Source organism: Podarcis raffonei, chromosome 2, assembly GCF_027172205.1.
Source record: "Podarcis raffonei isolate rPodRaf1 chromosome 2, rPodRaf1.pri, whole genome shotgun sequence".
In the NCBI taxonomy this organism is placed as follows: domain Eukaryota; kingdom Metazoa; phylum Chordata; class Lepidosauria; order Squamata; family Lacertidae; genus Podarcis; species Podarcis raffonei.
The window spans coordinates 122,659,196-122,672,285 of record NC_070603.1 but is presented as its reverse complement, the minus strand read 5'-3'; the positions used below and the strand labels follow the sequence as shown (position 1 = coordinate 122,672,285).

The 13,090-nt window shown below is 46.0% G+C and overlaps 1 protein-coding gene across 7 annotated transcripts; it reads right to left on the bottom strand.

Moving 5' to 3' along the window:
* Nucleotides 1-627: 627 nt before the first annotated feature.
* LOC128409360 (zinc finger protein 665-like) lies at nucleotides 628-11,473 on the bottom strand. 7 transcript variants are annotated; one of them, XM_053379755.1, is made up of 4 exons: nucleotides 11,300-11,473; nucleotides 8,071-8,146; nucleotides 5,030-5,211; nucleotides 628-4,934 (listed from the first exon to the last, which is right to left on the bottom strand). In XM_053379755.1, the coding sequence occupies exons 2-4, from the start codon at nucleotides 8,119-8,121 to the stop codon at nucleotides 3,380-3,382; spliced, it is 1,788 nt and encodes a 595-aa protein (XP_053235730.1). In that variant the 5' UTR covers nucleotides 8,122-8,146; nucleotides 11,300-11,473; the 3' UTR covers nucleotides 628-3,379. The 7 variants fall into 7 exon arrangements, with proteins under 7 accessions (XP_053235730.1, XP_053235732.1, XP_053235731.1 ...); XM_053379757.1 differs by having other exon boundaries at nucleotides 5,063-5,211; XM_053379756.1 differs by having other exon boundaries at nucleotides 5,030-5,208.
* Nucleotides 11,474-13,090: the final 1,617 nt, after the last annotated feature.

Sequence of the window (13,090 nt, the reverse complement as noted above, 5' to 3'; positions counted from 1 at the left end):
AAGTCCTTTCCACTTCCAAAACGTTTGGAAACCAAAGTGTGGCTTCCAATTGGAAGCTCCTGCAGCCAATTGGAATCCACATCGGCCATTGGGCTTCCAAAAAAAACATTAAAAAACCGGAACCGTTCGTTCGGGAGCCAAAACGTTCGACTTGCAAGGCGTTCGGCTTCCAAGGTACAACTGTAATAATAATTTCTTATTTGTACCCCCGCCCATCTGAATGAGTTGCCCCAGCCACTCTGGGCAGCCTCCAGCACATATAAAAACATGTAATAGGATTACCTTTCTAACTTCCCTCCCAAAGGAGCCCAGGAGGCAAACACTTCAGTGCTAAAACACTACAATTAAAACGGAAAAATTATGTAAAACTAAAAGCAATCACATACTCTCACAGCCAATAATCATCTTTCAGGGCACACTCCCAAGTCTCAGATCACGTGTTCCTGCCCTGCTTCAGTCTACTTCCAGTTTTGTAGGTTATGGTTTGAGGAAAGATTCCTGGAAGGCAGAGAGCAAGACAGCCATTAAGACTCTTGTCTGTGATGACGGGTGCCATCCTCGTCCCTTGTGATATTTGTGACTTGATTTTTGTCAGATCTGAATGCAATAAAAGGACAGCAGAGGATCTTGCCAGTACTTGGAGGCAATGAATTCAGTTTTATTTAAGCAAACACTGGTCAACACAGATTACAATGCAAACACGAAGACAATTACAGCATAAATCTATAAATCCTCTTAATACCTCTATGGGTCCCAAACACACACCTAGCTTGGCTGCAATTGCATACTCACTTTCCTGTAAGTAAATGCCCCAGTGTGGCTTAGTGCAGAGGTGGTTTTATGGAAGTGCAACTTGTTCAGCCGCACTGGGCGCCAACACTACGACAATGATGTAGAATGCATCGCAAGAGGTGGAGACACTGAATTTTAGCGTTGGACAGGGCGCCACTTAAATTTGAGAGCCCAAAGTACCAAGTCAGCATGTCTATGACTGGCCATTTAAGCATGATTTAGTCCATTGTGGCAACCATGTAAACCAGTACTCCATGGCAGTCACTATTCCAGTTCACACTACTGAGTATCCCTCTTTATTTGCACCTCCTGCTTCTTGACCGCCAGTATTGCAGCCTTCAGAAAAGCATGGATCAGAGGTCACTAGGGCTGGGCTATATATAAAATCCAAAACCGGATTGATGTCCATATAACGATACCGGTTTCATGATTTTTGAGCTGGCAATATACAGTCATACCTCTGGTTACAGATGCTTCAGGTTACACAATTTCGGGTTGCGCACCATGCCAAACCCGGAAGTACCAGAATGGTTTACTTCCGGGTTTTGGCGCTTGCACATGTGCAGAAGTGCTAAATCGCGCTTTGCACATACGCAGAAGTGCCGAATCGCAACCCGCACGTGCACAGATGCGGTGCTGCGGGTTGCGAACGTGCTTCCCACACAGATCACGTTTGCAACCCGAGCATCCACTGTAATGTGAATCATTAAGTGTGTTAGGGCTGGGCGATAGATCGTCCAAAACTGGTTTGAAGTCCATGTTATGATATCAGTTTCATGATTTTTGATATGGCACTATATTGCAAATCATAAAGTGTGTGAGGTGATGATGATGATGATGATTTATTTATATCCCACCCATTTGGCTGGGTTTCCCCAGCCACCCTGGGCAGCTCCCAACAGAATATTAATCATAATCATAATCATAAAGAGATAAAACATTAAAAACTTCCCTAAACTGGGCTGCCTTCAGATGTCTTCTAAAAGTCAGATAGTTGATTATTTCCTTGACATTTGATGGGAGGGCGTTCCACAGGGCGGGTGCCACTACTGAGAAGGTGTGTGTGTGTGTTTGCTATGCAAAAATCACAATGTGGATAAAACCAGGAAACCAGCCAATACCTCTACACATCTCCATCCTTATTTCAGACATTGTGATATATCAGTATATAGCAATGTTTAGCTGGTGATATATCACGGTGTTGAAAACCAGTTATCACCCAGCCCTGGAGGGTCATCCAGAAGCTAACATCTATATTAATTGTTCTGCCCACATTTGCTTCTGACTCCACCTCCAACTAGGGACGCAGGTGGCGCTGTGGGTTAAACCACAGAGTCTAGGACTTGCCGATCAGAAGGTCGGCGGTTCAAATCCCCACGACGGGGTGAGCTCCCGTTGCTCGGTCCCGGCTCCTGCCAACCTAGCAGTTCGAAAGCACGTCAAAGTGCAAGTAGATAAATAGGTACCGCTCTGGCGGGAAGGTAAAGGGCGTTTCCGTGTGCTGCTCTGGTTCGCCAGAAGCGGCTTACTCATGCTGGCCACATGACCCAGAAGCTGTACGCCGGCTCCCTCAGCCAATAAAGCGAGATGAACGCCAGAACCCCAGAGTCGGCCCCGACTGGACCTAATGGTCTGGGGTCCCTTTTTACCATCTCCAACTGGCATGTGGCCCTCACAAGGAGGGCAACCTTCAGGCAGAATAGGGTTGCCCACCCCAACCAAAAACACCTGACTATTTGCTGTCCACCCAAAAATAACCCATGGCCTGCCTGTCAATGGTAGGGCCGGCGAGAATAGCACCTTTGGAGGGGATAAAAGGGATCTACAAAAAAAAACATGGAAGCACACTGTTACTCAGCAAAAGAAAATGAAAATCTAAGGGGAGGGGTCTTATTCACACCTTCTTTAATGGGGAGGGGGTTGCCAGACAGGAAAAAGCACCATCAGGCTACAGGAGAGGGAGGGAGATGGTACTGCAAGTCTTCTCTGCTGAAACACCAACTGCAGCCATTACGTCGGGATTTAGGAGAGGGGGCCTCCCCATCAACTTTGCCGAAAGACCAGCCATGTTCGCTTCCTTCTCTCCAATTTCCTTCCATTTCAGATAGTAGTTACAAAAACCTTGCGCTCCCAGAAATTATTACCTAGCACCTGTCTGAATTTTTTGAAGTCGCACCTTGGAAGTCAAACAGAATCCGTTCCGGAAGTCCCTTCAACTTCCAAAGCGTTCAGAAACCAAAGCGCAGCTTCTGATTGGCTGCTGGAAGCTCCTGCAGCCAATCGGAAGCACCAGAAGCCCCATCGGATGTTCCATTTTCAAAAATAGTTCGCAAACCGGAACAGTCACTTCCAGGTTTGCGGCGTTTGGGAGCCAAAACATTCGAGAACTAAGTTGTTTGAAAACCAAGGTACGAATGTATCTGAGTTATTGCACTAGAAACTCACTATTCCAAACATGCTTATTGTTTCTAGGCAGTGTGAATCTTTTGATAAGCTCACAACTACTTCTGGAGCAATTTCCACACTCCCTGCATTTAGAAGGTTTCTCTTGCATGCAAATCCTCTGGTGTGTTACTACAAACCATTCCTAAGGCTTCTCTTCCGTGTGGATTCTCTGATGTAAAATAAGTTGTGTGCTGTTGCTGAAACTCTTTCCACACTCCAAGCATTTGTATGGTTTCTGCATTGTGGCATCTCTGTGGACTTTCCGGTGAGATGAGAGACTTGAAACCTGGCTGTAACTCTTTCCACATTCTGAGCATTTAAATGGCTTCTCACCTGTGTGGGTTATCTGATGTCTCGTAAGGAGTGTGCTGTCACAAAAGCTCTTTCCACACTCCAAACACTTGTAATGTTTTTCTCCTGTGTGGGTTTTCCGATGCGATGCAAGTTGTGAGGTGGTACAGAAGCTTTTCTCGCACTCTGAGCACTTGTACGGTTTCTCTCCTGTATGGATTCTGTGATGAGAGGTAAGACTTGAATTCCAACTGAAGCTCTTTCCGCATTCCAAACATTTAAATGGTTTTGCTCCCGTGTGGATTCGCTGGTGGGAAGTAAGGTGTGTTCTCTGGTGAAAGCTCTTCCCACAATCCAAACACTTATATGGTTTCTCCCCTGTGTGGATTCTCTGATGTAAAGTGAGGTTTCGGCTCTGACGGAAGCTCTTTCCACAGTCTGAGCATTTATACGGTTTCTCCTCTTTGTGAATTATTTGGTGCCTGTTAAGAAGTGTGCCATCACTGAAGCTCTTTCCACACTCCAAGCATTTGTAAGGTTTCTCTCCGGTGTGGCTTCTCTGATGTAAAATGAGCTGTGTGCTGTTACTGAAGCACTTCCCACACTCCAAACATTTGTATGGCTTCTGCCTTATGGCATCTTTGTGTATTCTCCGATGTGAAGTAAGACTTGACCTCTGACTGTAGCACTTTCCACATTCCAAGCATTTAAATGGTTTCTCCCCTGTATGGATTATCTGATGTCTAGTAAGGAGAGTGCTATCTGAGAAGCTCTTTCCACACTCTGAACACTTAAAAGGTTTCTCTCCTGTGTGAGTCTTATGATGTGATGCAAGTTGTGTGGTGGTACAGAAGCTCTTCCCACACTCCACACACTTATGTGGTTTCTCTCCTGTGTGAATCCTGTAATGTGAAGTAAAATTTGAATTCCAGCTGAAGCTCATTCCACATTCCAAGCATTTAAATGGCTTCTCTCCTGTATGGATTCGTTGGTGGGAAGTAAGGTGTGTTCTCCGATGGAAGTTCTTCCCACAATCCAAGCACTTGTATGGCCTCTCCCCTGTGTGTATTCTCTGATGTAAAGTAAGGTTCCTGCTCTGGCGGAAGCTCTTCCCACATTCCAAGCATGTAAATGGCTTCTCCCCTGTGTGGATTATCTGATGTCTTGTAAGGAGTGTGCTATCACAGAAGTTCTTTCCACATTCCAAGCACTTGTACGGCTTCTCCCCTGTGTGGATCCGCTGGTGTGAAGTAAGGTTTGAATTCCAACTAAAGCTCTTTCCACATTCCAAGCATTTAAATGGCTTCTCCCCTGTATGGATCCGTTGATGGGAAGTAAGGTTTCTGCTCTGGCGGAAGCCCTTTCCACACTCTGAACATTTATACGGTTTCTCTCCGGTGTGCGTTCTGCAGTGGACAGCAAGGAGAGACTTAGAAATGAAAGCTTTCCCACAAAAAGGGCACTCATACCTCTTTTTTTCCTTGTGGTGATTATATTGTACTGGGGTTTCATGAAGGTCATCAGCATGACACACAATGGATTTCTCTCTCCAGTTCTCTGTATGGTTTTCTTCCTGCCTCCTTGATTCATCTTGAGGATTGAAGGTCTTGTCCCCCAATTCATGAACAGCTGCTTCTGGTGGCACCTGATGTGGTTCTCTACAGTTCTCCTGTCCATCACCTGCTAGAATAAAGAGGGAATCAAGATAAGAAGAGAAACAGGAATCAGTTGGCTGTTCGTTCGGTATTTATTTCATATACGTGTGTGCGTGTGTGTGTGTGTGTGTGTGTGTGTGTGTGTGTCGCATAAAACTAAGAAAGTCTGTGTGGTTTACAAAACAACAAACACAATCTCAGGACCTCAATACCTCAAGGACCACCTCTTTTCATATGAAGCTACTCGGACCCTGAGATCATCTTCTGAGGCCCTTCTTTGTGTGCCTCCTCCTTGAGAGGTCCGGAGGGTGGCAACACGAGAGCAGGGCCTTCTCTGCAGTGGCTCCCCGTCTGTGGAATGCTCTCCCCATGGAAGTTCGCCTGGCACCTTCATTATACACCTTTAGGCGCCAGGCAAGAACGTTCCGTTTTAACCAGGCCTTTGGTTGATCTGCTTTACATCCTATACCCTTTTAAAATGTGGGGTTTTTTGTGGGGGGGGGCATTAGGTCATTGCTTTCATTTTTATTATGTATTACAGTGGTACCTCAGGTTAAGTACTTAATTCGTTCTGGAGGTCCGTTCTTAACCTGAAACTGTTCTTAACCTGAAGCACCACTTTAGGTAATGGGGCCTACTGCTGCTGCTGCGCCGCCGGAGCAGGATTTCTGTTCTCATCCTGAAGCAAAGTTCTTAACCCAAGGTACTAGTTCTGGGTTAGCGGAGTCTGTAACCTGAAGCGTATGTAACCAGAAGCATATGTAACCCGAGGTACCACTGTATGTGGTTTTATATATTGATTTTATTCTGTGAACCACCCTGAGACCCCCAGGTATAGAACAGTATATAAATTCAATTAATAATAATAACTACTACTACTACTACTAAATAACTCCAAAATGTATTATTATATTATAATCTAATATAACAGGGTAAAATCCCCCCCCCAAGCAAAAGCATTGCAGCGCATTTCAAAACATTTTAAGATTCAGGGATCTCTTCTCTCTTCCAAAGGCACATCCTGACTCGCAATACACAACACGCACCCAATGATCACATGCACATCACAGCCAAATTCCATCTTACATCTGGCAAATCATACAGTATCACTCATTCCATTCTAACTCTCACATCTCTCACAGGGATCCAGCCAATCGTTCCAATTACTCTCTCTCGGTCACCAAACTGCTTCCGCTCTACTAATAAAGTACTGCAACAACATCAGGGCACAATGAAACTGCTCAATGACCGAACCGTGTAAAATAATATATTGCAATGAATGGCCACTTGTCAAGCACACAGATGTGCCGTCCCCAACAGTAATCTGCCTGTCACCCAAGCTTACTATCTCCCACCTGAGGGTGGGTGGAGCTGCAGAACCCCCTCCTTAGTACTCAACCTCTCACCGTGGGGTGCCCTCAGACATTTCTGTCAGTTTGCATTTCTTGGTACAGAAAGTATTGATCTGATGTGTTGAGATCTTTCCTATTCTAACTAATTCAAGAGGCAGATAGGTAGCCGTGTTGGTCTGCCATAGTCAAAACAAAAAACAAAAAATTCTTTCCAGTAGCACCTTAAAGACCAACTAAGTTAGTTCTTGGTATGAGCTTTCGTGTGCATGCACACTTCTTCAGATACAGTATCTGTATCTGTATCTTCTTCAGTATCTGAAGAAGTGTGCATGCACACGAAAGCTCATACCAAGAACTAACTTAGTTGGTCTTTAAGGTGCTACTGGAAAGAATTTTTTTTTTTTTTGTTTTAATTCAAGAGGGTTCTGGAAGCTTCTCTGTGTGGAAGAAGCAAGCAGAAGGTTATTCCTTCGGAGAAGCGGAGTACAGGTGGTTTAAACTGGTTCTCTTATCTCTTTCTGTCAAGGCCATGCTGACTATGATTAGAGGCCAGAAGGAGCCTCGGTTTCACACTTTCTTGTTCAATCTCTTTTCCGTCTGGTGTGGTGTTCTGCACATAGTATGCTTCGTGTTGAGGTTTAGACGTATTATAAGTTGAAGAAGAAGAGTTTGGATTTGATATCCCGCCTTTCACTCCCCTTCAGGAGTCTCAAAGCGGCTAACAATCTCCTTTCCCTTCCTCCCCCACAACAAACACTCTGTGAGGTAAGTGGGGCTGAGAAACTTCAAAGAAGTGTGACTGGCCCAAGGTCACCCAGCAGCTGCATGTGGAGGAGCGGAGACGCGAACCCGGATCCCCAGATTACGAGACTACCGCTCTTAACCACTACACCACACTGGCTCTCAGTTATTGTAAGTTTAAGTTAAGTCTGTTGCTACTGGATTTCCTATGGACAGGGTCAATCCTGAATGTATTAGATTTGTGACCATTATGTTCATTTGCCTTCAGTAGCAGTAAAGCTCTGCTGGATGAAATATTATTGCCTCTGGTCTACTTTTGTTTAAGATTTTACTCTGCTAACTATACAGTGGACGCTGGGGTTGCGAACGTGATCTGTGCTGGATGCACGTTCGCAACCCACAGCATTCGCATCTGCGCACGCGCGGGTTGCAATCCAGTGCTTCTGTGCATGCGCAAAGCGTGATTTAGCACTTCTGCGCATGCGCGACCGCCGAAACACGGAAGTAACCCATTCCGGTACTTCCGGCTTTCAGCGCATCTGTAACCTGAAAAAACGCAACCTGAAGCGTCTGTAAACCGAGGTATGACTGCACATTGGAATCTACTCTGGATCAATACTGAGTAGAATTTCAACGACAATTTCAACCCACACAAGAAGCGTTCCACAAGCAACACAACTACTACAGATATGGTTCTTTCCTCATCCTGTTCAACCTGAAAATGAATTCGTCTGGAGAATGTACAAGTCGACTGCCTCTACAGCAATATCAGATAAAGACACAGGTATACTTACCCAGAGAGGTCTCATTCCCACAGTTCTCTGGCATGACTTCCTCGCATGCATCCATCTCCTCAGAGGATGGCGGAACCTGGAGAAAGACAGCGTAACATAAGAAGGAGGAGGAGGAGGAGGAGGAGGAGGAGGAGGAGCAGAGGAGGAGTTTGGATTTGATATCCCACTTTATCACTACCCTAAGGAGTCTCAAAGCGGCTAACATTCTCCTTTCCCTTCCTCCCCCACAACAAACACTCTGTGAGGTGAGTGGGGTTGAGAGACTTTAGAGAAGTGTGACCAAGGTCACCCAGCAGCTGCATGTGGAGGAGCGGGGAATCAAACCCAGTTCACCAGATTACGAGTCTACCGCTCTTAACCACTACACCACACTGGTGATGGATCAGGGCAAAGGGCTATGTGTTACTACAGCATTCTGTTCTCACAGTGACCAGCCAGATGCCCAAAATCAGAACGTGAGGCTAAGCTTAGCCAGAATAGCCGAAGCAGGCCTAGGCCTGGCTAGATCATTCCTCTTTGGAAGCAACTCTCTCCCTACCTAGGATTGCCAGCAACTTGTATTTACAGAGGTACAAAATTAAAAAAAATTTGGCTGGTGGTCTTAATGTTTTCATAACAACATACTCCTTTCCTCTTTTTTTGCATCCTTCATTGTCAGACTTCCTGCGTATAAAAAAGGGGTCTCTACCCTGAGTGGCAACCCTTCCCAGTTTTCGTAGATTCATTGAATCATAGAGTTTGAAGAGACCCTGACGACCATCTAGTCCAACCCCCTGCAATGCAGGAATATGCAGCTGTCCCAAATTTTGAAATACATTTATAAGGAAGAGTGCAATACATAGGTAAAATAGTGAGAAAATGGGAGTAGAGTGCGGACTGACTCCAGCTACAAAAGCTGAAGCTGTCGAACAGAGTATTGTTTATGGCTGGAGTATTGTTTATGGGGGGTTGAGAGAGCTGTTGCTGTTATTGATATTACTGTTGTATCTTTAGTTTTAGATCTTATGATTTACGTGGGAATTGTTTCCATTTGGTTGTGTACTTTATGATGTGTTCTATTTATTGTTTATGACTTTTGTTATGTTGGTAATTATTTAAATCTTGTCATGTTGTAAGCTGCCTTGAGTATAGTTTCAACTATGGAAAGGCACGATACAAATAAAATGATGATGGTGTTGTGTGTGGCAATAGTGACACAATGCCTTCATAAAAGGAATACACTATAAAGTAAATAAATTAAAATAAAAGGAAAAGGCTGTGTGTGTGTGTGTGTGTGTGTGTATATGTATGTGTGTGGTAACTGTTCAGATGTCTGGAAGCCATGGCTGATGGCTACGTGGAAGCCGGTTGAAGTTAAATCCTTCAAAGACAGAGGTCCTTTTGCTGGGTCGAGACAATATGTGGTTGGGGGGCCAACTCCCATCCCTTGCGGGGGTGCAACTAGTGCCAGCGCCTTCTGTCAAGAGTTTGGGTGTAATCTTCGATGTCTCCCTTTCTATGGAGGTGCAGGCTACAGCTATACCAAAGGCGGCATTTCTTTCATCTCCACAAAGCTAAGCAGTTGGTCCCTTACCTCTCTCGCCCTGACCTCGCCGCTGTGATCCATGTGACGGTCACCTGCAGGCTTGATTATTGTAACTCACTGTACATGGGGCTGCCCTCAAGACTGACCCAGAAACTCCAGCGGGTGCAGAATGCCGCAGTGAGACTCTTTATGGGGTCTTCGCCCCAGGATCACATTCATCCAGTGCTATATCAGCTGCACTGGCTCCGGGTGGAATACAGGGTCAGGTTTAAGGTGCTGGTTTTAACCTTTAAAGCCCTATACGGCCCAGGACCCCCGTACCTATGGAACTGCCTCTCCTGGTATGTCCCACGGAGGACCTTACGTTCTGCAAATAACAACATCCTGAAGATCCCAGGGATCTCCCGGGTCCCAGGGAGATTAGATTGGTCTCGACCAGAGTCTTTTCGGCCATGGCCCCAGCCTGGCGGAACACTCTCTCACAAGAGACCAGGGCCCTGCGAGATTTGACATCCTTCCGCAGGGCCTGCAAGATGGAGCTGTTCTGCCAGGCCTTTGGTCAGGGTTGAGTCTGACTCATTTTCTCTTTGTAGAAGAACAAGCACGAAGGAGGTTTCCCAGCCCGCTCGCAGGCCTTTATAATATCAGTGGAAACAGTTGGTCCTGGCGAGTATTAACTGCTTTCAATTTTAACCTGAGGATTGTCATTTGTCAAGTTTTAATTTTAATTTATTTGAATTAATTTTGGGATGCATTTTAATTGACTGATTGCTTGCTTTTATGTATATTGTATTATTTATGTGATGTTAGCCACTCTGAGCCCTGCTCCGGCCGGGGAGGGCAGAGTATAAATAAAAAATTATTATTATTATTATTATTAATTAATTAATTAATGCATGCAATAAATAAGTAATAAATCTATCCAGAGCATCTGGGCCTACGTCCCTGTATCCAACTATCCCTCTAATGACTCCTCTGTCTAGCAAAGCACCCCCTTCCAGGGGTCCAAGACAGGTTGCCACCTGTCCTGTGAAATACAGGATTGTCTTGTATTTCTGTGTAAAATGCTACATCCTGTATTGATAAGCCGCCCAAAGTGGCTGGGGAATAAATAATAACTTCTTCTTATTAGTAGTATTTTTATGATACAGTTTTGTCCTCTATTTCAGGTCTTCTCTCTCTCTCTCTCTCTCTCTCTCCAAATGCCTGTGTTTGGTAGGGTGAGTGAAAGGTCATGGAGCTGTATACTTGGAAGGGGCAAACAAGGGTCATCAAGCCCAACCCTCTTCAGGTCATGCATTTAAGCTCTGGGTAGCCAAGCACAGACTTACAATGCCAGTTTGTGTGCGGCAAATTCCAGAGGGACCCATCCTGTTAGGCTGCTAGATTGCAATTTCGGTTGCTTCGGAGTCACCAGATGAAAACACAAAAACCAAACATGCCCCCCCCCATATTTTGCCAGAACAAAGGTAGCAACCCTAGGTCCTGGGCAACCTTACCCAGCTTCAAAGAAGACCCCACCCCAGTTTAGCAAGAGATGTTGAGCTGGGAGGGGGGTGGGGGATTGAACCTGCAACCCTGCGCCCAGCCCCCTTCTTCCCCCAACCCCTACACCCCCTCCTCCTTTTCCTTGGGGTGGGAAGTCTCCCTCTAGAACAGAGGTACCCCTTCCCTCACTCCCCCCACCAGCCCCTTTCCACTCACCTTTCCAGCTTTCCCCCCCAAAAATGGTTGTGGGGGGCAGAGTAGAGGAAGGGTGGGAAGAAAGGACACCCACCCCACCCCAGCTGACAGCCTGTGGCCTCTCTAGGAATGCAAGAACCCCTCCCACTCCTCCTCAATAAAGAAAAATGATTGATGGAGGAGGAGGAGGCAGGGATGGCCGGAAACGGAGAGCTGAGCGCTGCTTCCTAGAGAGGCAGCACTTCCGCCCCCTCCCCGTGGGAAAGGAGCAGCGTATTGTCCCACGCGCTGGGATGCGCGACGCGCCTCTGCTTCTGCCTTCTTGGCAAGGGAGCGTGTGGGTGCAAAGCGCCTTTTTGGGGTCCAAGGGAACTGGGGAGGGAGGGAGGAAAGGAGCCCTGCTCCAGGCAGGGGGTGGGGGCAACCAGAGAGGCAGGGAGGCCGCTTCTGGAGGAGGTGGGGACATAGGATGCTGCTGCCTGATGCCCCGTTAGGCAATTGGGGGATCCAGCTCACTCCGGGGTTGCCACCTGTCCTCCATAATACAGGATTGTCCCGTATTTCAGTGTGAAATGCCACATCCTGCATTGATAGTTTTATCCAGTGTTTCACCCCTCTCTGCCAAGTTACGGATCCTCTCCAAATGCCCGTGTTTGAAAGGGTGACGCGGCAGCTAAAAAAGCCAATGCAATTCTGGGCTGCATCAATAGGAGTATAGCATCTAGATCAAGGGAAGTAATAGTGCCACTGTATTCTGCTCTGGTCAGACCTCACCTGGAGTACTGTGTCCAGTTCTGGGCGCCACAGTTCAAGAAGGACACTGACAAACTGGAACGTGTCCAGAGGAGGGCAACCAAAATGGTCAAAGGCCTGGAAACGATGCCTTATGAGGAACGGCTAAGGGAGCTGGGCATGTTTAGCCTGGAGAAGAGGAGGCTAAGGGGTGATATGATAGCCATGTTCAAATATATAAAAGGAGGTCACATAGAGGAGGGAGAAAGGTTGTTTTCTGCTGCTCCAGAGAAGCGGACACGGAGCAATGGATCCAAACTACAAGAAAGAAGATTCCACCTAAACATTAGGAAGAACTTCCTGACAGTAAGAGCTGTTTGACAGTGGAATTTGCTGCCAAGGAGTGTGGTGGAGTCTCCTTCTTTGGAGGTCTTTAAGCAAAGGCTTGACAACCATATGTCAGGAGTGCTCTGATGGTGTTTCCTGCTTGGCAGGGGGTTGGACTTGATGGCCCTTGTGGTCTCTTCCAACTCTATGATTCTATGATTCTATGGTATGTGAAAGGTCATGAATTTAAGATCTGGGCAGCAAAACAAGAGGCAGATTTGCAAATATGTTGTTTGTGACAAATTCCAGAGGCGCCATCCTGCAATAGCTTGTAATGGATTGCTTTGAAGTCACTTCAACATCAGATTAAAAAAAAAACGTTTACCCACCGCACCGACCTGTCCTGCATTTTGCCAGAACAAAGGTGGCAGCCCTACTGTACAGTGGGACCTCGAGTTACATATGCTTCAGGTTACAGGCGCTTCAGGTTACAGACTCCGCTAACCCAGAAATAGTACCTTGGGTTAAGAATTTTGCTTCAAGATGAGAAGAGAAATCGTGCGGTGGTGGCAGGAAGCCCCATTAGCTAAAGTGGCACTTCAGGTTAATAATAAAAGCATTAAACAAAGAGATAGTAAAACAGGAGATAAAATTATTACAATCACAATACTCTGTGGTAATTAGTGAGGAAATAGCATGGAAAATTAAAAAAACAAAACAATTTTTTTTTGAAAATGCCAATAAACATGGAAC

Bases quoted from the DNA above. Each gene is read 5' to 3' on its own strand.
- LOC128409360 (XM_053379750.1), bottom strand. From the start codon at position 10,965: ATGGGTCCCTCTGGAATTTGCCGCACACAAACTGGCATT. The intron at 8,147-10,926 runs GTAAGTCTGTGC...GTCTTTCTCCAG, and splicing joins GCCGCACACAAACTGGCATT to GTTCCGCCATCCTCTGAGGA. The intron at 5,212-8,070 runs GTAAGTATACCT...TCTTTATTCTAG, and splicing joins TGGGAATGAGACCTCTCTGG to CAGGTGATGGACAGGAGAAC.